The 25,737-nt window shown below is 42.5% G+C and overlaps 1 protein-coding gene and 1 long non-coding RNA gene across 2 annotated transcripts in view; one reads left to right on the top strand and one right to left on the bottom strand.

Annotated features, from left to right (window-relative positions):
• The window catches only part of cdh24b (cadherin 24, type 2b), a 155,063-nt gene that overhangs the window by 99,964 nt on the left and 29,362 nt on the right, over positions 1-25,737 (top strand). Inside the window, exon 6 of the mRNA XM_003457428.5 lies at positions 17,623-17,804. Within this exon, the coding sequence (XP_003457476.1) occupies positions 17,623-17,804 (182 nt within the window). The remainder of the gene's footprint in view (positions 1-17,622; positions 17,805-25,737) is intronic.
• LOC109195688 (uncharacterized) lies at positions 15,181-20,562 on the bottom strand. The gene is made up of 3 exons (XR_002057249.2): positions 20,430-20,562; positions 18,241-18,357; positions 15,181-17,732 (listed from the first exon to the last, which is right to left on the bottom strand). It is a non-coding gene; the product is annotated as an uncharacterized LOC109195688 (long non-coding RNA).

Genomic DNA, 25,737 nt, shown 5'->3' with positions numbered 1-25,737 from the left:
CTGCAGTTGTTAATGCTTTTCGGCCTCTGATACCTGCGCTCGTGTTTGTGCACGCGCCCACGCATGCACGTTCGCGCACGCTTGCGAGATCAGTCAGAGGTTAGGAGACGGGGACACACAGAAGTGACAGACTTTGTCATCTCCTGTCAGACCCAGAGACGTGCACACGTCCCTGCCTACCAGCGCACGCAGACACACACAGGCACACACGCGCACGCATACGGACACACTCCTGACTCCCACTCGCTCTCAGTGTGTGCTCTTCACACACCCGGTACCCTTGTGTCCCTTATCACACACTCTCCCATCTGTTCCTGTTTTAAAACACCCTCAGCGCACAATCATTTTTAGTCATTGTGGCAGAAAGTGTCTGTGCTGAGAAATCCCACTTGTCAAACCATTCACTTTCACAGTCCCACCGTAAACTACTGTAGCTACTGTTAATGAACATTTGCCGTCCCAGCCAAGCAATAAATTCCTTGCCTGGGGTTAATATTGGTCATCAAAGTTTCTTCAAATGCTGCTCGTTAATTATGAAGAATTATTTGCGCAGTATTAATGTTTAAAAAAATGACATAAGGAGAACATGAGGGAGGGTGGTGCAGGTTAGAATTGTGATTTGTATGTAACAGTGAAACCAGCTTGCATGAGCCAACATCATTTTCTCTTCTTATCCTCTTTAGCAGTCCAATCACATTCAGCGCAATCTAGTGCATATCGAAAACAACGCGCGTCCCCTTCAATAGGGCATCGATAATGAATTTAGTTAAATGCCATGACTAATGTGCATTTTGTGGACTAGTAATGGGCTCATCAGAGTTAAGGGACACGTGTGTGGGCCAATCCGGTCCAACGCGGCCGCCCCCATCCCCGTCGCACTGTCCAATGATCGCCACCCACGTGCTGACGTCTCCCATTGTTTGGACCGGGACGATAAAGACACGAAGCCGCCACTCTTTAGAATGCATGAAAGCGAGTCCTGGGGGCAAGTTCACCAAAGCGTGAAGGAGGGAGGAGGGAGACGACAGAATGGAGGGACGGAGAGAAGGGGAGAGGAAAGAGGGGAGTAAAAGCAAATGGTTTTGTGGCGACAGTGATAATCAGGCTAACTAAAAATCCCTTCAGCTCACGCAGAGCAGAAGCGATGCTGGGAAATGAAATGAAGCAGGTTTTCACTGATGTGTTTAGGGGCCGCGATGCAGACACACAGATGTGCCTGCAGCTGTTAACGTATGCATGTGCGTTTCTCTGCAGTTTATATGACGAGTTTAGGGCTGGATTACTGGATTTTGTTGAAAGCGGTGCATACTGAAGCGGCCTTTAACTCACAGCTTTTAATTGTTGAGACTAAGTTTGAAATGCTATCGTGTGCCCATGGACTGTTATAAACAGCAGTGATGAAACATTAGTCTGTTTGCACAACCAGCTCTCAGCATCTTTTTTTTGTGGTTTCTTGTCCTCTGGAGGCTTCGCTGTCCTCGAGCTGCGAGGCGCCTGATTCAGCTGGATTTGGGTGGAAGATACGAGGGGAACCCTGTTTTTAGCTGATTATATGTGTTTTAAGACCTTCTTCGAGAATTCACACGTGCGCACTTGCTCACTAACACGTACAATCCCACATGCAGTGCCAAAAAAAAGAAAAAACACTCCGTATATGCAGCCAGCTCAGAGGCGTGAGATAGCGCCGAGGCATGAAAAGCCTTTTCCTGAAATGGCTCCCTCATATCACAACGCACAATTAGGCCTGCCATTGCAGTGCCCTGGAGTCAATGGTGGCACAGTACAGAGCTCTGCTTGGATAGATTCCTCTAGGCTTTCACCCTGCGTGGGTATGAATTCTGCTGCAGCCCACTAACTGCATCGCCTGCGCGTTACGTGTTCATGCGTGTGAGTGTCTTGCGCCCAGCAGTTTGCGTGAGCGTTAAAGTAGCAGGGTCAGCCGGCCTTGTTGGTAGTGGCTTTCTTGTTTTTTCATTACCCCTTTTTTTCCCTCTCTTGTTCTTCTTCACATATACATGCACAGCAAATGAGGCTTTACGCTGACATTAGAACCACATCAAATTGGCAGCTCCTGCGAGGAATCCGCGGGCAGAGCTTCCCCCTGATGAGCTTTTCTGAAGCAATCCCGTGCAGCCAACAGAGCTGAGCAGAGATTCATTGCGCAGTAATCATCCTATACAACACGAGGTTTCCAAAAGACCTACATGTAGGCAATCCGGCCCGAGAGGCTCTTACATTCTCCACACTTTTCCTGCCATCGCAAGAGGAGAAACTTGGAAATTTAAAACTTAATTAAACTCCCCAAACAGGACCTTTTCCTGTCCCTGCTTCCTTTTTCGTTAGTCTGTGTATCAGCTCTGGCTTCTGTGGAAATTAGGTGAATCCATCACACCTTTTCCAGCAACGCCCGGGCCCTTTGCTCGCAGGGAGAGCACAAAAAATGCAAGGCGACAGGACGCAAAGAGACTGCCTTGACAGTTTTTTTTATTTTTTTATTTTCTGCATTACTTTTTCATCTGACCTGGCAGTGTGCCCCCTCACGCAGAATAATAGGAGCTAAAGCCATTCTCTTTTTGCCGAGCCATCAGTGAGCCATGGAGAGCCGGAGAAGAGGAAGTGATTTCCATGTTAATGGGAACCTTCTCAGCAGCGTCTAAACCTTTCTCTCCTTTCCTTTCCTTCCATCAGTGCTTCCTCGCTTGCCGTCTGTTTTGTGCTTACCTGGCTTTACCTGCTGTCGTTCCTGAGCGCTCAGTCGTTGTGGTGTTGTCTTGCAAAGGTACCTTTCACCTCCCAGTCCCTGTTTACTTCTTCCTTCCTTCCCTCTGCAGCACTCTTTTTCTCTCTGTCGAGCTTGATGAATGGAGTCGCTGGACTGTGAGCGCTACATCCTCAACAGGGTGTGGCAGGCCATTGCTAGCTATCTCACATTAATGCGAGTGTGCGTGTGTGTGTGTGTTTTTCTTTGTTTTTTTCTTTCGTTTACCCTGCCTCCTGTGGTATACATGGGCAAATCCTGCCTCAAACTCTAGGCCGTAAAAATGGATTCTTGGAAATGAATTGGACAGATAAGAGCACTCTTCAAGAGTCTCTTAAAATCCCTTTTTCCCCCGCTACTGCAGAACTACATTGATGTCCACTTGGCTGAACATTTACAATCCCCACCCTAACCCTTTGAGGATCCCCGAGCAGCCAAGTGAACATGCTCCCTGAGGTTTTTTTTTTTTTTTGCCATCCTCTCCTGCCCTCACCGCACTCTTGACCCTATTCTCCCTGGGATCCTCAAAAACACAGCTGGAAACGGGCCAGCAAGTCATCTCCCCCAAGATATGCTAAGTGGCTCCATCTACTATACGGTCTGTGTCAGAAAAACGGCGGTGGGTAAACTACTCTGCCTCAGGGGTGCAAAACGAATCGCCTCAGTCCTGCATTCTCATCCCTTATACATAAAGGCAGGCAAGGCCAAACTGAGCTCTCCCGAGACGGTTTACGGCATTCTTATAAATCATAAATATACCTCGCCATATTGGGTAAACAGATGATCAGTCTGTGAGCAAAAGGGATACAAAGTAAACTTTGTAGGATGCAGGAGACAGACGTGATGCCAAGATGGACGCTGCGGGGCCTTGCTGGAATCTGCAGCTTCCCGCTGTTTGAATGGGTTACAGACAGATAGGAGTTTCTTATTGTTTGATGTACATCAGTGGTTTCCAACCTTTTTCATCCAACATACCCCCACAGCCCTGTCAGATGGACAGTTAAACCCATTCCCAAATTAAACTCTTCTTCAACTGAATGTGCAAAACTTTAAGTTTGACATTTCCAAATGTATTGCCAGTTAACCGTACATCTGTCAGCAGTTATTTCAGACGTTCATCCGCTGCTTTTACTCCATTTAACAGATAGTCATTGGTCAGTTTTGTATGTATCTGTTTTGAGGTTATTATATTTGTGTTCCTAGGCATATTATAAGGAGCTTTATTTCTTGTATTATCAGGTTGCTTTGAGTTATTGGTTTAGTTTAGGTTACTCTATGCATTCTGAGTTATGTATCTGTTTCTGTTCACTACATGTTCTCGTCCTCAGTGTACTCTCAGTTATACCTGTGGTAGGTTCCCCTTGTTGTTTAGTGTGTCTACCTGTCATGTTTCATGTCTGTCGTGTGTTTTTTTGTTTACAAGTTCATCTCATGTCTGCGTCTTACTATGGTTCCTGTTTTATTTTGAAAGAGTCTGGTGTTCTTTGCTCATTGTAGTTAGTTTTACTCTCCCCTGTCTTGTCATTGTGTTTCATTCTAGTCAGCTGTGTCCTCATGTGACTCCACTTCCCATAATCACCTCATGTGTGTATTTAAGTCCTCAGTCTCCGTGTTCAGCGTCACGTCGTCTGCGTGTACCCCTATGTTTTCCTCGTCAACGTCATAGTTTAAAAAGTCATAGTTTAAAAAGTCATAGTCTAGTTCATAGTATTGTTTGCCGTTTTGTTTTTTATTCATTCTTTCAGCCAAATAAAATCTCGCTTTATTTTTGAAACTTAGTTTTGTCTCCACCGTGTCTGCTTCTGGGTCCACCTCATCTTCACACCGCCGCACCCTGCCGTGACACATTCATAATGTTTAGATTTGTTTGTTCTGTGCTTTTGTCATTAATTTGAGAAAAATAACGAACGTTTGTTTGCTACTGTTTACTGTCAGCAAGCTATTCTAACCCTTTAGTCACTTTCAAAAGCATATATGGTTCCATGTGCTCCTATTTTTTCATTGCTTTTAGTTGACTTGTTAATTATAACAGATGATCTTTCCATTTACTTCTGGCCACTGCAGACACACCTCTGTGGTTGTACAAATGGCTGGTTTGAAAAAGAAGAGTAAAGCAGTAAATACAAGGGTAGAGACTGAAAGAAGACAGAAGGCTCGTCCTCCACTTATCCACATATACTTGCTTGGAGGAGGAAGCAGACTTTCATCAAAACTCTAAACTATTCTGACTTGAAAGGTGAAAGGAAACATCCACAGTCTGGGCTTCAGATGAAAACATCTGTCTGGTTTTTTTGTGGTGTTTTTCTCTCTCCAGACATAGTTGAAGCTGTGCATCTGCGCAGTCATTGTTTTTGCACAACTGTACGAGAACTCCCGTGTGGTTTAGCCCGTGTGTTGTAACTGCTGCACTTGCAATTAAGGGTTCAATTCTCATCAGGCTCATTTTGCAACAGTGCAGAGTAAACTGCTTTTCACAGAGCGCGCTAAACAGGAGCCAAAACATTTCTCAAAAGTCATCTCATAAACTCTTTAAAAACATATTTTCTATATTGTTGTGAATGACACTTTTTTTTTGTTCTCAGTATACACATTTATTTTAATTGAGGCAACATCTGCCAGCACCATTATTAATAAGTGTAAAACAATGATAATTACGATAAAAACACCAGGTGGAATTCACCGTCTGCTTCTCTTCTCTTTGTATTAGGAGGTACTTGCTGATGGTGTCTAGACAGACATATGTACACGTGTACAGTGGGGGCAGAGATATTTGTTAATGATGTTAAGATTCTAAAGACTGCAAGTTGTGTTAAATATTTCTCATTTTTTAATTTTGCTGCATTCAAAAAGCAAGCACATATTTCTTCCACAAAAATGCAAACCTTGCAGCTTCATGGCAAGTGGCCAAATGTAACTGGGCAACACTATGGGAATGCCATAGCCAACTTTTTAATTGGAAAAGAGTCTGTAAGTGTTTGTACAGGTCCTTATATAAAACAGATGAGCAGATGTTGTTGTACAGTAACGTCTGTGTTAGGTTCTCAGTCATCCAGATCATGGTTGCCTTAAGAGCTTTAGAGAGAAGGCGACCGGACTTATTTAAGTTTCTGAAGGCTTCTTCAGTTCTGCAAACAAAAGTTAGGGAGTCCCGGGTCTTTAATCCCTTTGGGGGTGGGCATTGGTCCACTATTTATCATGTGCTTCATCACATGATTAAAGTATTAAAATAGCACGGACTGTCAAATTTACAGAAAACTCTGGTTGTTATAGCTCTAGAACTGATGCAAGCAAAGGCCACAGCTGCAAGTGAACAGTTACATATGGGACTCAGAAGCCTGCGTTTCTGTGTTAGCCCTGTGATGAACTGGCATCCTGTCCAAGGTGCACCCCTCCTCTCACCCAGGGTCAGCTGGGATAAAACTGCCACCAACCTGTGACCCAGAATTAGATAAGCAGTTTACAAAATGTAACCATGGACGGATGGTTGTCTGTCTTTGTGCTTATGCCAGGAACCAGGTTGCGCATTGCCTCTCAGTCCAATAATCATCATAAGTGCCTCTCACAAGAGGTGTAAGGAATGTTTTGGTTCTAAGTTCACTCCAAGTGCCGTTTCTTCGTTGTTACGTGCATAACAAATAAGAGTCCTGATTGCATTTCCCAGCCCTGCTGACATTACTTAATGCATTCAATCACAGTAAATTAATTTGCAGAAACAATCATCTACACTGTTTAATTTAGGTGCTGACAGTTTGTGGGTCTTCTCCTTCTCCGCGGACTCACAAATGGATGCTTCTTGTCTCAAGAGGAAGCATTTCTCATCTCAGCAAATCTATGTCCAGCCCGCAGCCTGCCTCCAGGCTGGGACAACACTGTGTATTAATTAAAGCTGACCTCTGCGTTTGCCTGCTCTTCACTGGTATATCATGGCTGAAAAGAAACCCCAACAACTTTGACTAATTTCATAGCTCTAATGCGCGCTTGTATTTGCAGAAGAGTAATAATGATTGCACCGATAACATAAACAATTAGGTAATAGGCAATAATTTCCAATAATTGTTAGTCCCTAATTAAGTTTTACATCTTCAGAGCCTAAAATAAGAGATGGAGGAAATGAAATGAAAGAAGAAACTAATTAAAATGGAGGTGGCTAATACCAGCGTGCTTTTTATCCTTTTATTTTCTCTATCCCTCTATTTCTTTTGCTCTGTATTAATATTTCATCTAAAGTTCAGTGCTTTCTGCTTCAATAGACAGTAAAATCACTGCTGGAAACATAGCTCTCAGTCACATCTCTCCCCCTTTATCTTTGTCTCTCTCTCTTTTTCACCTTCTCACTCACAGCTTCCTTCGTTTCCTTTCACTCACTGTTTTTTTTCCTTCGCTTTAGCTCTTGCCGTACATTTTCCGGTATCTCCCGTCTCTCGCAGTATCTTGTAGGTGGCGGCAAATGTCAGCAGTGAGTCTAACTGGTCTAACTGCGCACTCTACTTTCCCATCTCTCAGTCACATCGTTCATTCATCCAGCCAACCAACTAGAGAGCCTGCTTGCGCTTTGTCGTTTTATCATTTTGTCAGTCGCGCTGAAGAGTCAATGTAAAGCTTTTTAGCCACTTGATATCCCGGCTGGGCCGCAGCTGGCGCTTGCTTTCTCTTTGTAACCTTCATTTAAAATGAATATAGAGCAGGTGACTTTGAGCAATACTTAAAGAAAGTTGCTGCAGAACACTTGGTTCGTATGGCTTCTTCCTGCTTTGACATAAAAAAGGCATCATTGTGGGATTGATGCAAGGTGCTGGGAGTCAACATTGTTTAGCAGTGAATGCACTTAGGCACCTGGGTGCGCCCACGCTGGCATGGAAGCACAGGCATTCACATACTAATGGATTAATGGACACACACACACACTCAGGCACACCCTGCCTTTTCCTCCTGCTGCATATGGCATTCGAACAGAGCTCAGTAATGGCTAATGGCCTACCTCTCTGCGCAAGGCAAGTTAAGCAGCAACATGCCGCGCTTATACCGCTTGCCCTGCAGCCTGTAACCAAAGAGATCCGTTTCATTATTAACCCCATTAGCACTGAGATAGAAGGTGCCACTTTCACTTTCTCCGCTGCCACTTGCAGTTTAATTTAACCCCCTAGTGGATCGGAAAGAATAAAAAATTTTGCCTAGGCAGCAGATGCGGCTCTGTTTTCGTCTCTTCATCCCTGCGTGAGCTATCACTCCGTCCCTTTGTGTCGTGATTGCGCTTAAATTACCCAATGCGTGCCTTGATCCTGCCTTCCGTCTCTCTCTGGCCTTTTTCCCTTAAGCCCTCTTGGGTATAAGTGCCTGCATGATGGACTCCCCCCACTACCTTAAATGGATGCAGATTTTATTCAGGCTATTTCCAAAACCAGTCCATGCAGTTTAGCCAGCTAGACATTTTTTTAATGACTCCCCTAACTCGACTCTGTGCACCACCACCACCACCTCCACCACAAGAAACAACCCTCTGCTTTAGATAAGATGCGGTGGAATCACATCCTCTTATTTTTTATTCCCACTCAACCCCCTGCCTCCTCTGCTCTCCTCTCTGTGCTTTTCCAGCACAGGCCCCCGATCCACGCTTGTCTTCAAAAAGTGCTTCCCTGCTGGGTTTTCACCCTCTTCATTCCCCTCTCTTCCCACCCCCTCTGTCCCTCTCGTGTTGCATCTTCCATTTCATGTGTGCCTGTCCTCTTTACAGTCACCAGCTCTTCCCCTTCCCCTGCCCCCTCCTCTCCCCATCCAGCAGTACGTCAATTTAAGCACTTTTCCTGCACCTTTAAACCTATATTAAACTACAACCACTCTAATTAACTCTCACCGCCTGTCATTTTGCTTCATTTCCACATAATCCCCCATGCCAGCGTGATCCCAATTCATCCAATCAGCTGCAAAAAAAGTGGCAGTCCCCAGACGACTGTAACATCTCTCACTGAACTCCCGTTTGACAGCAGTCGTGGGGAAACAGAGCAGCCGCGTAGGTGAGAAAGAGACGCGAAGAGAGTGTGGTCTTATCTGTGAAGGAGTGCCCAAAATACAGCACAGGAGGGCTTTCGATCCTTCTCTCCCAGGCACAATTACGGCCTGCTCAGTGGGAAGCATCTATATTAGTGAGACATGATGCATTGAACCGGCGTGACCACGCTGTTTGCTCGCAGCCCGCTCTAATGACTTTACCTGCGCGAACAAAGGCAGAGGACGGGGCACAGCCCCTCTCCATTTCGATCCAACGTGTGATTTTTATCAGGAAACCTGTGCTGCTTTTTGAGGTTCTTTATGTGAGGAATGAGCTGGGAATCTCTCCCTGCCACTCACCATTTCTTTCTTCTCCCTCTCCCCTGCTGAATCGCCTCTTTCTTTCTTTTCTCCCAGTCCATCACAGGTGGAAATGATGTATGACTAGTGTTGCCAGATGCTCTCCTGTGTGAGCAGAAAGCTGATAATGACTTGGTCTAGCCTACTTTACTGGCATCACACCCCTTTTGTCACTCTCCTCTGGAGCGCTCCCTGTGTGTGACAAGTGCGTATGAGAAAGAGCAAGGCTGTGGGACTGCTGCTGTGTATGTGTGCGAAAGGGACTGCCGTACACAGCTTTGCTGTACAAAAACCCGATCAATAGAAAAGACCGTCTCTGACTTGTAAATAACTTCCCTAATTTGCTGTCTCATTAGCAACAGGCCTGTTTATGTTCGAGTTGTCTTCGTCTCAGCCTTCTGGTGCTGTGTCAGTCCCAGATGGTAGGCATGGTAGTCACACCACATAAACTGGCATTTAGCATTGATTCATTGGCACACGCTGTCCCTTTTAGTGGGCAGACCCCTGCAGAGCCACGTGGGAGTAGCCTTACTCTGTTAACAGCAGAATTTATTTTTTTAAATCGCTGTTTTCTAGTTTAATAATGCACACGTTAGGGCTCGGGAATGTTTCGACGTTGCAGGTTATTCAACAAGTAGACACCTAATAGAACAACTGTACAGTATGTGCGAGCTTTATCACTCTGCTGTAACATCCTCCGCTCCTCAAGGAAGGCTTTCAGCCGAACTGAGGAACCTGGCTGCAGGAAATTGCTCCCATTCAGCCACAACTGCATTAGCGAGGTCAGGCACTGATGGTTTTTGATAAGGCCTGACCCACAGTCAGTGCTCTAATTCATCCTATGCTGGAAGGTGCTGAGGTCAGGACTCTCTCCCATCAACCTGGGAAAATTCTTCCTTTATGGACCTGCCTTTGTGCAGAAGGGCACCTCTGTGTTGAAACACAAAAACATGGAGCTTTCTCAAACTGTTGCAAAATTAGTATATTATGTGAAAACTTGCTGTATTAAAGAAGCCTACATAGCTCAAACTTTGATTAACAGCCTAATGCTTCAACCACAATAGGTAAAAACAGGTAAAAACAATGGTTGGACACAGCCAAAATTACTGCAACTACAGGTTTGTTATGTGCAGGTTTTTTTTAACTATCTCTGAATCCAACTTTCTTGCAACCTTTTTGGAAAGACCCATGTTTCTTGTTTCAACACATCAGTGCCCTCGTGCACAAAGGCAGGTCTATAAAGAAAGAATTTTGCCAGGTTGATGGGAAAGAGTCCTGACCTCAGCTACTTCTTGCAGTCTTGTTACCTCTGAATGGCTCCTTTGAAGATGGGGACCAGGTTTGCAACCACTCACGGTCAGCCACCATCTTCAAAGAGACTTTGGTGCGTCAAGACGACAAAACAGCAACAAGACAGAGTCGGTCTGCCATCAGCTCGTGACTGAATGGGGTCAAATTGGCAATTACATGCAACTTATTTGTGATGACTTTTCAAAAAGGGCAAATCTGTACTTGCCAGTCTATACAAAGAAATACACATAAGGTACTCACAGTGAGAGTCCAGCCAGAAAATCACAGATTTAAAAGAGAAATTCATAACATTCCTCCACAAATAGTGACGTGGTTGCTGCAGGGTGGCGATTTAACTCCAAAACGACATAGGCACTTAAATTTGAAATGAGTTGGGTTTTTAAAATCCAAGATAAATCTATTTTGTAAAAACGTTAACCTGATCACGTTCTTTCTTCTTCATCATCAGAGAGGACAGCTGCACTTTGAATTTGTTGAATTATTGGCCCGCCGTTTCGTTTTTGTGTTATTAAGCAACAGGAAGCGTGACGTTTAAATCATCGTGCACCGCTTGAAGGGACATTTTGCCTGTCACGTCTATGCATTTTAAGCTATCTACTTGTCATGTAACACTTTTGGTCCACATCTCGAAAATAACCTTAATTTGCCAACACAGAGAGCAGAAATTGCATTAGCGATGGTGGCCTGGGCAGACCTGGGTTTTTTTAATGCCAAGGTCAGCAGTTTGACTCTTTGTCCCTGACAACACAGGTAGTGATTTTACTTTTTTATATTTTAACTCCTAAAAAGGAACAGTGAGAGCAGTAAGAGTGAACCACAGCAGTAAAATTACAGGCTGGACAACTAAACAACAGGCTAAAACCTCTGCATGCAGAGATGCAGGAGGTTCCTCACAGCAAGCTACTTCTTTCACAGGTTTTTTGTTCCTTTCTAATTTGAAGCATTCATATATATATATATATATCAGTTATAGCCACTTTAAATTTAAGGGAAATGTTAATTATCGTAACATCGAACAACACCCTGATTCATGCTTCATATGTCACTGTTGACTTTTTCAGTAACAAACCACAACAACAATCTTTCCCTAAACCTAAACAGGCTGTTTGTGCAACTGTGACAAATGTAATCGACAGAAAAACAATAAATGAAAGAGAAACACGTTTCAGCATTTTGAGACTTTTTGAGGCGGAAATACTAATTAACAGTGTCTCTCAGTTATGTTGATGAAACAAAATAAGAGCAGAACTGCGTTTTTCCCTCTCAGAACATATTTGCTCTTTCCATTTAGAGTGTAAATGTCATTTTGATGAGACGGAGTTGCGGGAAAAGTTTCCTTTGACATGATTTGAATCGTTTGCACTTCATTGCTTTCGACAATGAAGATCCATTTAATTTTCAAAATAAAAGAACGTAGGGAATTTATGAGAGAATAATGGCTGCGTGCATGCACATACACATGACAGAGTTACATTCTGGTATGTAAAGAGTGATGCGTATTAAGACACTGTGGGAGGTCATGTAACTGGGAGTTCTTTGTAGCACTTTAAAGTGATCTTAAATCACTCGACTATTTATTTTTTCTATAACAAAGCTGTTAGTCTATATATTATAGTAAGTACATTGGAAAGAGCTATTACATCAGGTATATTACAGATATCAGCTGTGTGAAGACTCCTTGAAAGAAACTTGAGTAAACTCTGGAAGAAGGAGAGAGAGGCAGAAGAACCAGTTGTTCACCGGGAAGTAAATGAAAGAAAGTATAAAGTGGGTAAAGAGCAGCTTGGAGAGCAGCATATGGCAATGGGGCCGGTTCATGGCCCTTTAGAGCCATAAGGCCAGCGGTGAGCTTAATGCGTCTGTCACACTTACTGCTTGTTATGTGTGCAGAGAAAAGTCTGTGGTGCTAGCTAGCAGCTAACCACTATTTAACCATGAAGAAAAACAACAACTCCCTTTTGAATTTCTGTGAAGCTGTGTCATTTGTGCTGTTATATAATCTCCACCGAGAATCTCCCAGACCATTACAGCAGCGGGCACAGAAGAACTGTGCAAATAAGCTAATAATAAATGAGTGTCGTCGAGGTGCAGGATTCCAATCAGACAGTGAAAAGGAATTAACACAGTCTAACCAGGTAGGTGTGGAGATCATAGCTAAGAAAAAAATATTACTTTGAAAGGCAGCTCAGTGAAAAATGGGAAAGTATTTGATTCACTGTGGTTTCATCTTGATCAAGAAAGAGAAGCTCTAATCTCATCAAATCCATCTTGGCTGCTGTGTTTTTAGAGAATTTCTTTCCTTTCTGTGTTACTGTGGCTTTAGCATGTTGAGTCTTAATTTGACAAGTTTTTGTCAAATGACAGGGTCATTGATTTTTATTTTTTTAGTCCTGCTGAATCTGTAGCTTTAAATATTTTAATATGTGATCTAAGGTTACATTTCCCCTGACTGATTGAGTTGAGTCTGAAACAGCCCTGAATAACTTATCTCGCAGATAGATGACACAGAGAGGGTGAGTCCTTGTTCTGTCACTGCTAATTTGCAGCGCTGTTCATTTTATGCAGAAAAGAGTTTCCATCTGTCCCTTCAGACAACAAAGTAGTGAAGTGGGAGCAACGTCAAGACAAAAAGGAAATTAGTCAAAGGCATTTTGTATATGAACCAAATGTTATAAATCCACACAACTTTGGTTATTTAGTATATGATCCACATTTAAGTGATGAAAATATATTGATATTGCATCTCACTCTGCCTGCATTAGTACTGGACAAGCACAATAATGTTCTGAATGTGGACCTAAATAAATACAAAGGACCATAAATACAAAAAAACAGCAACAATTACGGCCTCAGTTTTGAGCTTTTGCTGTCCTGTACTGCGTTCCTGAGGGTGACAGCTGGAACAGGTGATGTGAAGGACGCATCCCACCCAGCATGTCGCCTGTTCCAGATGTTACCCTCAGGAAGGTGGTACAGAACAATAAACACTAAAACAAACAGACTGAAGAACAGCAGATATCCCAGGGCTGTGCGATAATTCATATTAAACAATAGATGACATTGGCATGTCACCTTTTCACTAACCTGTACAATCTTCAGCTTGTGCATTTAGTAATGATTCAAGCACACACACACACACACACACACACACACACACACACACACACACAGATAGATATCTGTACATATCTATTTATTTATATTTTCGTACTCTTTGTACTGCATTTACAGGTAACTCTTTTTTTATTTTTTCCTGAATAGTTAGATTGCTTTCTTTGCACTGAATGGGACAGCAAATAATTTTGTTGTGTGTTTGTCACAATGACAGTGAAAGAATGACTTCCTGCGAACTTCAATCACTAAGGAAATAATGCAATGTTCCTTTCTCTGGGTGAAATGAATAATAAGGAGGGTGGGGCACCAAAAACCTCAGTGTAACTGTAACTTGGTTGGTTGAGTGGAGGGTGGATTGATTAAAATATCAATAGTACTAAAACCAATGCTGGTACTGGTGTGGGACTGATACAACCGCAATAGGATCAATACTTTGTTTCTGTCTTCTTTTTTGTTTTTTGATGAAAAAAATACACCACAGACATACACTATGAAAAATGTCAGTGTTGATAGATAGTATTGACCGTCACATTATTTTTTAATATCTCAAAAAATACTGTACCTAAAGCACTTAAAAGTGCTTTAGGTACAGTTCTAGTCCAGGTTTTCAACAACAACAAAAACACACACAGTTTCAAAACACAAGAAAAACTGGTCCTTTTTTATTGTGTTAACTAATTATTGTCAAAAGTAAAATCACAGTGATTTAGCGGTCATTAAAATGTGTTCAGAATTTGCAAACTTATATTGATTTTCATGTTTCTTATAAATGATGACGCACTGATTTCCAATAATAAGCTGCCTATGTAAGTTAAAAGTATTGGTATTGGTATACTGGACCTTTATTTACTTGGTATCGGATCAGTACCAAAATTTGCAGCGCTGCGCACCACCGTCGATAGCAGATTACCATAGTTGCCTGTGGTTTGTATAGATATAACTGACTTGTCTGCAAACACTCACTAAATAACCACTCAAAAAAAAAAAATGCAACACAAACTGGAGCTGGAGAATATTCACCTTCAAAGTAAAAGTTGTGCCTTAACACTAACATGTTTTAAAGGACACAGCTTTTACTTTGTAGATGAGTGGTGTTTGGTTTTCCATATAGTAGCAAACAGTAGGCACGTGCTTGCAGACAAGTTTGTGTGTTCCATAAAAACCAGGCACAACGGAGGCCATCTGCTAGCAGCCATAGGAGGCTTTCAGTGCAGCACCGTATACCTCACAATGACTAGTTTCACCTAGTGACAGCAAGCAACCTCTTGCAACCCCTGACTAACAAGCAAGGGAATACTCATTTTTCCTTGACAACCAGTTGTTGTCAGGTGGATTCCAACTTATCCCTAGGTCTGTGTGACTGGGGGCCTAACTATGTTAAAAAGAAAAGAAAACATAACCTAGACAAATGCACCACAACAAAGGCAACGAAAGTTAGTAGTTAGAGCCAAGGAGCTTACATACATGATGCAGCCATAGCTACATGATAGCTCTTAAAAATGTGCGTTCTCTTGCAAATGTTCAAATTCAAAAGGGTCAGTAAATAAAAATGTGCTTGAATGAAGGGAAAATATTATACTTTAAAAAAGTGTGACGTGTGCTAACTCCCAAAAACCTGTAAAATAGTTGAATGAAACCATCAGCACTCGCAATTAACTATTTATTGCTTTTAATGTTTCATAGCAGCACAGAAAGACAGAAACGCTTCAGCCTGTGGCTTTGCTCGACCCTTCCAAAACATTTGAGGGTGTAAACCGTATCAAAGCACCATCAAGACCCAGCCTGTGGTGTACCCCGAGGTGATATTCATAAACCCATGAAAAATAAAATACAAGGAAAGAAAATGAGAACTATCTGTGATGTATTTGTTTTTTTACCTACTGTAATGCCCACGGAAGGACAAATTAGCTATCCTTCTCATGCAGCAATTACTCAGATCCAGGATACATATACATGTAAACAGCAGACAAATAGGAATAAAAATATCCTGTGCTTCTGTAACAATGTGCAGCTCAAAACATTTTAAGAATTTAAGAATTGCATCATTTTTTTCTAATGCTGCTCAAAAATTTGAATCCTTGAATCAGGCTTGTGGCATGTGGACAGCGAAAGAATCTGTTTTCCTCACAATGCCTCCCAGGAGGTCTTAAGACTTGTGTTACCTGAAAAAGGTGACAAGCTATATGTTTCATGGTTCAGCTGTATTGCAATGTTAGATAGACCCTTTGCCCTCCTCAGCATAGGCCACTGACAAATTCTTGTGGGCTCCAGGTCTGCGAGTATCTTTCTGAGGGTATGCCTCTGCCATCCCTACCTCTTCTTCCATGGGCAGTACATCCCAATGCAGGAAGAATAGAAGCATTCTGAGGGGGACTAAGAACTAACAAAGTATCAACACTGGATAGAAATCTCTGAATTTTGCAAAAACTTGTGCGAAGTCTTGAATAAATGTTCTCTCGGTTTGATACCATTAGTTCAAATTGGTTTGTACTGTGAGAACAGTTGATGTGAGAATAGCCCTATGATATCTTTACAGAAGAAAAGTAAAGCAAACATTTAGAGCCAGCACACGCAGCACATGATGCATCTGTCTGCTGTTTCAGAACCAGTTGTCATATCATCTCCTGCCAAAACTAGTTTCTTCAAAAATGACAATGTTAATCTATTATTCTGCAAATTAGCAACATCATGGTGTTAACTGAAATGTTCTGAAAACTCAGTGTACCTTCAGATTTAAAATTGCTGTTTCTGTAACAGTGTCTTAAAATTGCCTTGGGAAAATCTGAATAACTGAACAAGTAATGTATATAAAAAAATTAAATATTTTAAGAGTGTCTTAGGATTTATAAAACCAACTTAAACCTCTTTATTTTTGCATCAGCTTATCTCAGAGAAGCTTTGTTGTTGAGGTTTCACAAGACCGTTTTATCCAACTTTAACTTGGAGGACTTGTTGGAGGGAGAGTACTGCAATCACTAGTACGGAAGCCCACATTACAGATTTGACATTAACAGACTTGGAAAGACAACAAACACAGTGAGCGATAACATTGGTTTCCATGGATAAAAGACTTTGATGTCTGTAATCCCGATCCACAAAGTCACATAACCTCAAAAGTTTGTCTCACTGTGATGTTGTCAAATTTGCCGAATTCTTCTGATTGCGTGTTGTGGGACCAGACACTTGTCGAGGGTGGGCTATCTTTTATTCCGTCAGCCCGGTGTGTTTGTGTGATGTTGTTCTCGCTCACATTTACAGGTCTATCTGATTCCTTTAGCTTTAGCTGAGCTGATAACAGCTCTGTTTGAATGAGCTTGTCTGTTCTGTGTGTGCGTGCCAAATGGTGATATCTTACCTTTTCCCTTCACTCACTTTCTATCTCCACTACCTCACTTATTCTTGTCGGTGGCCACTGTGTGCGTGCTAGGACAAACTGAAAGGTGGCTATTTGAATTTAAGTGCATGTGCGTCTGCTTTTTCTATAGAAATATCAGTTTGTTGGGTCCTCCATGCCTTTATCACATAGGTGTGCCCGATGGATGAGAAGAGGAACATATTATGTAAACTGCAAAGCCAGCAAAAGGACTGATAACGTACTGCTTTAATGGGCTGACAGCTAAACATAAACCAACACACATGAAAGAGCCTGTTATCTTGATTAATACGTCTCAGCAGAAGGAATGAATGGACAACTCAGAGAGCCAGAACAGCTTCTCTTTACTGTAATCTTTTCTTTTTCTTTATCTCCTCAAACCCTTCTGTTTTTTTAAAATCTTAGGTTCTTTTAATTTAGTTTTTTTTTTTAACAGTAGGTTTTCTGGCCATATTCTACCTGTCTTTTAATAATATCTGTGCAGAGTGCTCAAATGCACACTCTGCTTTTATCTCTCTCCTTCATCCTCTCACTTCTTTTAATTTAAACGCTGCCTTATCGCAGCAAAATGTTGTAAATATTAGCTCAGCGCAGGTGGGGAACAGCAATTTGAATACACTTCAAAAGACAAAATTAAATGTTTAACTGACAAATGAAGCGTATCAGAGCTAATGAAATGACAGCGCTCCTCTAATATGTGCCGTCGCGTGTCTCTCCCCAGGTATGTGGTCCTTCTCCGTTTCCGAGCTGGCCATCCCGGGCGCTGAGATAGGACGCATCTCCGCAACGGACGCTGACCTGGGTGAGAACGCCAAGCTGGAATATACCATCCTGGAGGGGGAGAGCGGGGACACGTTCAATATCACCGGAGTGAACCAAGAGGCAGTCATCACGCTCAACAAGGTGAATGAAGGATGACAGAGACTGAGGGGTGGACAGATGGAGGGAGATACTGATGAAAGAGTGGGCAGGAGAGGAGGGAAGGGTTTCGTAAAGGTTACCACAGATAGTGGCAGAGGAGGAGAAAACCAGAGCTAGAAGAATGAGCAGTAAAAGAGCGCACATATGGAGTCATTTTGTAAAGGTAAAAGGCAGCAAAGGAGACAGGAAACAGATGATGAGGGGGAGGACAGACGATGACACGGGTAGTGTAGGCAGGTCTGTAGAGAACAGTTTTGTTTTGCCTATGATTCGAAGCACAGCTAACAACATGCTGCCTAAGCCCATTAACCTGGAATTACCTGGAAGTAAACAATAACGCTATATAAACTCACGCAATTCATCACTGAGCAGCCCTTTCAGCGAGGACTTTAATACAGCTGAGCTGCATTCTTCTTACCTGTTTTCCTTATTTGCCTCCCGTCGAAGAAGAGTGTATTGTTGGGTTTTTTGACAAATGAATCTCCGGCTTGATTCCACTCACTGCGAACCAGCCTCTTTTTATCAGCACCTCCATCTGTTTAAAGCAAACATAATGAAATATCTCAGCAAAATTAATCCAAAGCATGACGCATCCAACTGCAAATGCTTGCAGTGGCAGAGTTGAGTGTCATTTTTTCGAGGCGGTTTGTCTCCGGCCTTTTAGCACATTCTCCATGCAGAGCATTTGCATGTACAGGAGAATCAATAAGGCTCTGGCTTTCTATTTTGAGTTCAGTTGGAAAAATGCTATCATGCACAAATGATAGAACAGATCATTAGCCATGCAAATGCAGTCTATATGGATGTCATTTAAATATCTTGCCCTGTGACAGCTGGGATATGCTCCAGCCCACCCCCGACCCTAAAACTGGATAATCGAAAGAGAATGGATGGATGTATATTGTTATATACTATAGAAAATCATGGTTTGTGTTAAAATAGCTGTATTAACTGCATATCACAGCATAAGCCTCTCCTTCATTTTCTTGGTTATTAGGGTGATGAGTCCTGTAACCAGCGTGATTTTTTGATTGGTTACATGAAATTAAGCCACAGCGATGCCACAAATACATTTGAAAAAAGAGAGATTTTATGTTATTAACAAGAAGGAACATGGTTGTCTACATAGACACCATTCATCAACTTAAGTTGATGTTGGTGTTCATTTTTGTAAATGATGGTCTTATTTACAGAATAAATTAGATAATAAAGCAGGGTTTGCCTTAGCAGATGGTTAGCTTGTGATTGTCTAGACATCACTGTATGAACATGCTGCCTTTGGTTTATCAGTCAGAACCATCTCTCACTCAGGGATTCATGGTTCATGTCTGATTTAATAAAAAGGGGATTGCAACAGCCAAAAATGCTCAAGTTGAGGCTTTAAAATGAGAGGTTTCAGTTGTTACATCTATTCTTTATATACAGTCTATGCTTTCTAACCCCAGCAAGAATCAGCCCCAGTTGTGTTTTTTTAATGCAGGCTGCAGATGGTTAGATCCCTTTAGTGTAAAGCTAGAATTTTTGGTTTCAGTCATTCCCTAAGCTGCCTGCCATGCTGACTGATCACCTTTTTGCACAGATGTATGTGCATGGTGGAAGTGTTGACTGCCAGCATGCCTTGTATCTGTATCAGGAGAGGATTCACTCGTGCTCATGTGTAGTGTGCATATGAGCAGGGCTGTGGGAGGCTAATGTGAGCTATGGTGCTTAGATTTTAAATGAGCTCTTCAGAAGTGCCGAAATACATATGAGTCGCCTTTATTGTTGTTAGCCGTTTCTGTGACGTGTGACATCGGTCACTCAGTCAGAGAGCGTGTGCTTCAGCACGTGTTGTGCCACCTGTGTTATACTGCCAGGTGTCATACCCATGAAGCTGCAACAAAAGAGAAAGCATAATTATGCGTATGCTTGTGATCCCATGTAATATGATCAATCCAATGAAAAGACTGCATCAAAAAAAAAATCACCTGCGTAACCAGCGTATGGCATTCTTCCTCTGCCATTGAGCTCCACTGCACAGATGAGTATTAAAATCTTATCAATGGGCCGCACACCGCACAAGGCCGTGTGTCCACTCACAAAAACAAGCACATATTGTAGACTTTCTTTCACACAAGCCCACATACAAAGTCCTGATGCAAAAATAAAAATTACCACAGCTGGGACACCAGATCTGCTGCTGGGAATTCAGCGAAAACTTCAGGAAATTAGTTACAATAATAAGTGTACTAATGTGAAAATTCTTTTTGATTTTCATTTACTTTTATACATTTATTTATTAGGAGCTAACCCTGCACCTTCAAAATACACACCCTCCATAGAAAGCATTGAGATTTGGACTAACATATTAGTGAAACTGCGTCCAATTGAATTTACTGGCAATACACTGAGAAAAATATGGAATATTTCCAGCCACCTTGCCAAGTACACTTGTACACCTGCTTATTAACTTAGATATCTAATAAGCCAGTGTTTCCCAACCTTTTGGAGCCACGGCACATATTTCACATTAGAAAAATCACACAGCACACCACCAAACAAAAATGTCACAAAAAGCATATTGATTATTTTTCCCAGCGGAATTGGCTCGGTTTGTCCCCAGTACACCTTTACTGCTTTCTTCTGAGCACTACTCATGCTAGGGCCTTCATCTGCATCAGACGTTTCTACAGGACTCAGGTCAGATTGACTACTTTTTCAGACTATTATGTAATTTCTTTTTCTTCTTCTTCTGTTTTACTGGCAGTTGGCAACCCATTTAATTAGAGCAGGTAGTTGTACTGCCCTCTAGCGGAAGAGAATGTAATTGTTCTGCCCGTTACTCATGCCGGTCGCTTAGAGTACTAATCAGGTGGAACCAGACAATCTTCTACATCACATCTGATCATTTCTCAGGGCCAATCATATGGCAGCAACTTGCCATATGCATTTTAAAAATAACCTTTTTGTCCTGTGTTTATGGTGTTCCAAGCATGTGTTGGCAACTGGGACGGTTGCAGTGCCCTCTGGCACTATTCAACATCGACACTACCACATGGTTGAAGGGTGTTTCTCCCATCTGTTTTAAAATTTTCATTTACCGTCCATTAAAAAGGCCGATACAGATATATCGACAAACAGCTCACTTCTGCTGATATATCAGCATGGCCTAGTCTGAGTAACTGCTGATCCAGAGGCGAACAGCCAGACTGCTTCAAGCTGATAGGAATGCATCAGTAACTCAAATAACCAAGGTACGCAGAAGATGACCTCAGTAGTTTATTTAGTGGAACTGAACTTTACTATTTAGTAAATAAATTAAACTACTACTACTAATAATAATACAAACAGCAATGCTCTTCTTAATTGTACATAATGCAAAACAAATGCCATATACAGGCAGCTATAGTACATGATATGGCTCATTGTATGCTCAGACTGTCTGTGTGTCTCTCTTTCAGAATGACTGACAGAGCGCTTCTACACTAAATAGGGCTCAATTAGTTCCATCTATTAAAACTGCATAGGCAGAAATGGTTGCTTTGACTGCGATCCCCCAGGACCGCAGTACATTTGAATTTTTAAAAAAGCACTAGTCACAGCAGATAGCAGGAAACAATGAGTCACAAACTGATTGGCCAAATAGTGACAAACTGGAGCAATAGATCAAAGCATTTCTAAGATATGACAGACACTTTGCCTCTGGGGTCTGTGAGAACCCCCGTCACCAGGATGAGGTTTGTGTTTGGTTGTAGCATGTTTGACTTTATGGTAGCGCTAAAGCTATTTCTTCAAAATTTGTCACACTCCACAGCCAACCCGGTGAGTTCTATGCCAGCGTGCTGTAGAGGAGAATCCATCTTTTAGCTGGACAACGCAGTTTTCTTCCTGGTCGTGAATTACTGGACCAACTTTTAATCCTCTCGAGGATGCGTGAGAGTGGGCTCATAATACTGGGCCAGTTATTCCACTGTATCCCTTTGGGGAGTTCCCTTATGGGAGCTTGGTTTGTATTTGCTGGGAGTAAATAAGAATTTTTATATTTTAGATAACTGGATGTAAAAGTCTACACACTTTTGTGCCATTAAATTCCATGAAAAATCTTTGCAAATGCACACGAAGCTTCTGAAACCTTTCCACACCGTTTTTGGGAAATGCAAACTGCAATCTGGCTAAATCTGCAAAAAAACAACAACAACAAAACAAAACAGAAAAAAAGCTATTTGTATTCAAAAATTGATGTTGTTTTTATTTTTGCTGGTGAGTGCCTGACTGCACGAATGTTTTGGTTGGTGTACTGGAAGCCATGCAGGTGTGCATACCGATGTATGCGTGCGCATGTAAACGCTTGAAATTTCTGTGAATTTATCATTGTGTCAGTTCTCAGCCTTGAGTTTGCAGGATTCGTTAAAAACAATCCGCACCCAGAGGTGGCGTGTAGAGCAGGATTTCCAAGTTCCTTTGAAGAGACGCGCCGAGGTAGAGCAAGGACTGGATACGGTGAGAGGTGCAAGAGAAAGAAATCTAAGCCAAAGACCTGGGAACAAGGCGAAAGAGTGCGGGTGAAGAAGGAAAGAAACGATGGGAGAGCTGAAGGAGGAATGTTAAATTGAGGTCCTGTGAGGCGGTGACAGCAGAGAGTGCGGTATAACAAGGGGGTTAGAGTAAGAAGCGACCGAGAGAGAGATGCGCAAAGAGACAGGGAGAGAGACACAGAGACAGCAAGAGCTACCAAATCAATGACAGCCATGGAGAAATTAGCTCAGCTATAGGCTGCGAAGCACAGGAGGTTAGAAATACCCATCCAGAGAGACAAGCAGACAAAAAAAGCAGAAAAAAATAAATAATAAAAGGGAGAGGTACAGTTATTAGGAGAGAGGGAGACAGCATGGCGACAATAAGACAGACTGAAGAGGAGTCGGGGAGAATAGGTGAGCATCAGCATGTGGTGAAATGGTGAAAATCACATGTAAACAAATACACTAAAGACCCCTCACCTCCAGCATTAGCAGCGCTGGATTCAGCCACAGACGCAAGGCAAAAAAAGTACAATTAATATTTCAACATGGCCTCTGCGCTGCTTTACTCTCTCTGCAAAGGCACCAGAGAAATAGATTAGAATAGATTAGAGCAGGCTTGCTGCTCCAGTTAAATAAAACTGGATAATCACAGGTTACATGTGGATCAATTCTGAATGCTTACAAAGTGGAACATGTATTGAATATTTACAGATGCTGCAAGGCACAATTTCCTGAGTATTTACAACAAGCTGTAGCCCCAGCAGTATTGGGATTTAGGTGGGGGGTAAAGGTGGGTGTGTTACACAAACTCTGTATGTGAATTTAAAATAATCTGACTTCAGTAGGTTAAAAGGATTTAGCCTTTCAGGGAATTCATGCATAACTAATGGAAATCATGTATGATTGGCTACGATTAATAGAATTAAACAAACAAAGCATAAAATTAGCGCTAAGCTCCCCCTCAGTTTATACTTCGTGAAACAAACAAAGATAAATAAATAAATAAAAGAAAATGTGTGTGTGTGTGTTTTCAAGCGTGCGTATGTTTGGGTTGCGTTAATAATGACTCATATGCCCTGCTGTCCGTTTCCCAGAGTCAGAAGGCTTTCACAGTGCGAAGAATTTAAACAGAGGAGTGAGATGATCTGTGCGCCTCCGGAGAAGGAAGGATTTCCAAGTGGAACAATTTGTGTTGCCACAGAGCCGGCCTTGACCTCGCTGGTCATCTCGCTGCTGTGGGCTGAATCTCTTTAACCGCTGATCTACGGCGTGCATTCTCTCACAGGCAGAGATACGGAGAAACGAACACGCACATCTGCACAAGCACCGATAAACCACACACACACACATATATATAGATATACAGGCACGCATCAATATAACACACTTGACCTCGCAGCTCCCTGTTTAAACTTTGGAGATTGAAGAAAAAGAGCTACAAGGAGAAATGATCGCTTATCTGAGGGTGGGGAGGGCTGCGTCTTTACCTCAGAATGATGGCAGGTGGGTCGGAGCGGCAGGAGGGTTAACAGCAGATTAGAAGGAAACAGGGTCAAAAGAGAGAGAAGAAGAGATTTGGGGTGTGTAAGATAAGACAGAGAGAGAGCGTAAACGAAGGACGTGGACAAAGAATCAGACTCTGGATGGCGTGCCTTTGAATAGAGAGGAGGAGAATATCCCTGTGAAAGGGCGAGGGTTAGGCGGGGACACGCCATAGAAAGCTGGGTCATTAACAGCCTGTAAGTCTGGGTGACGACTGAAGCTGCTTATCATTGCTTATTTACTGTCAGTCCCACAGAGACGCCGCCCAGCAATAAAAAGATTTCCCTCCTCCTCTATTTCCACTCTTCCCGTCGCCCCTCTCCTCTTCCTCCTCTCATCATCATCAGCCCCCCTCTCTCTGCATCTTGTTACTCTCCCTGTCTGATCTCCATACATGTCCAAAGAAAATGCAGTGCACGGGAGACACACAAGCTCAAATGCAAACACACACGCCCTCCCCCACCTAATATCTGGCTTGCTCCCTCACCTCGTCCTCGCTCTGTTTTGTGTCTGGAGGCCATGTCAGACAGTGTGTGCTGTTTGTGGCTCTGACTCAGCCTAGGTCTGCCTCATTTGCATTCACACATGGAGACACACATTTCCAGACGCAAACAGGCACAGGCTAATACACACATCGACAACCCATTCACTCTTTTTGAAACCAATGTCCTCTTTCCAGTTTCCTCTTCTTCTATAGTCTTTATTCTACTCCTCTCTGCTCCCTGACCGGTCAGCGCTGCTCTGCTGCAGCTATTTACATACACATCGATTCTAATGAACGTACACATTCCTGCTAATAGATTTTTGATACAGCATGCGAGTGAGGCCACAGACTAAGGAGCAGGTAATTTCAGAATTAGCAGAACACTTTGCACAATAGTAATTTCTTGACATAGCTCTGCGGCAGTGCCCCCTAATGGCTAGCGGATAACTTTCACATGGGGGGGGCGGTCAGCACCGGTGGCTGCTGGTTAAAGCTTCCTTGAATTCAGTCCACTAATCAGAATGAAATTAACTGGAGCAAGAAGTAGAAAAGAGAAAGACTCAGCTAATAGGCAGAGGTGCTTTACATGCAAATCAGACAGGTGATAAAGGGTCTAGTGTGTCTGGCAAGCTGAAGTCACACACATTAAAAAACCAGAGTCTCTGTACACAAACATAACATAATAGTCCGTTTTCAAAATACCTCATTACACATATACTAAATTAAGCAGCATCTGTATAACAAAGTGGGATCACTTGACGCAACGCTAAACATGTCACAACATCATTAAGAAGAATCTGGCGGCATCCCAATTCAGGAGGTTCCTTTTGAGGTATGTTTACGGGGGGGTGCTGCGAGCTGTGTAAGCCTGCTATTTGCGCGCTTTTCATTTCCTCCTTACCTGGGGGACAAGCTAGCTCACGCGTGTGTCAGTTTGCAGTTATTATTTCCATATGCTCTCACTTAAAACGGCTGGCTAATCCTCGGTCACACGCCAGCAGCGTGCCCAGGATTATCTGTGTTTGTTTTCTCACGCGGAGGAGAGATTGTGTTAATCTCCTCACAGGGAAAGAGAGAGAGAGGGAAAGAGAGATGGAGGAAAAGAAAAGAAGAAGGGAGACCAGTGTGTTGCTTGTAAGTTTTCTTAACAAAAACCAAAATAAAAAATGAAAAAGGAAGACACGAGACCTCTGAGAGTGAAATAAGACAAGAGACAAGTGACAGAGGGATGGGGAGGCAGCAGAGGAAGAACAAAGTCAAAAGGGAGATTTAGGAGAGTCTTTGTTCTCTCTACTCTGCAGTAGTGCTTGTTGGCAGAAATGTCCAAAGCTGAGTTTGTCATCAGACAAATGTGATGTATGATCTTGATTTAGAATGCACAAAATCAAAA

Source organism: Oreochromis niloticus, linkage group LG18, assembly GCF_001858045.2.
Source record: "Oreochromis niloticus isolate F11D_XX linkage group LG18, O_niloticus_UMD_NMBU, whole genome shotgun sequence".
Classification (NCBI taxonomy): domain Eukaryota; kingdom Metazoa; phylum Chordata; class Actinopteri; order Cichliformes; family Cichlidae; genus Oreochromis; species Oreochromis niloticus.
This window is presented reverse-complemented; position numbering and strand designations above follow the sequence as displayed.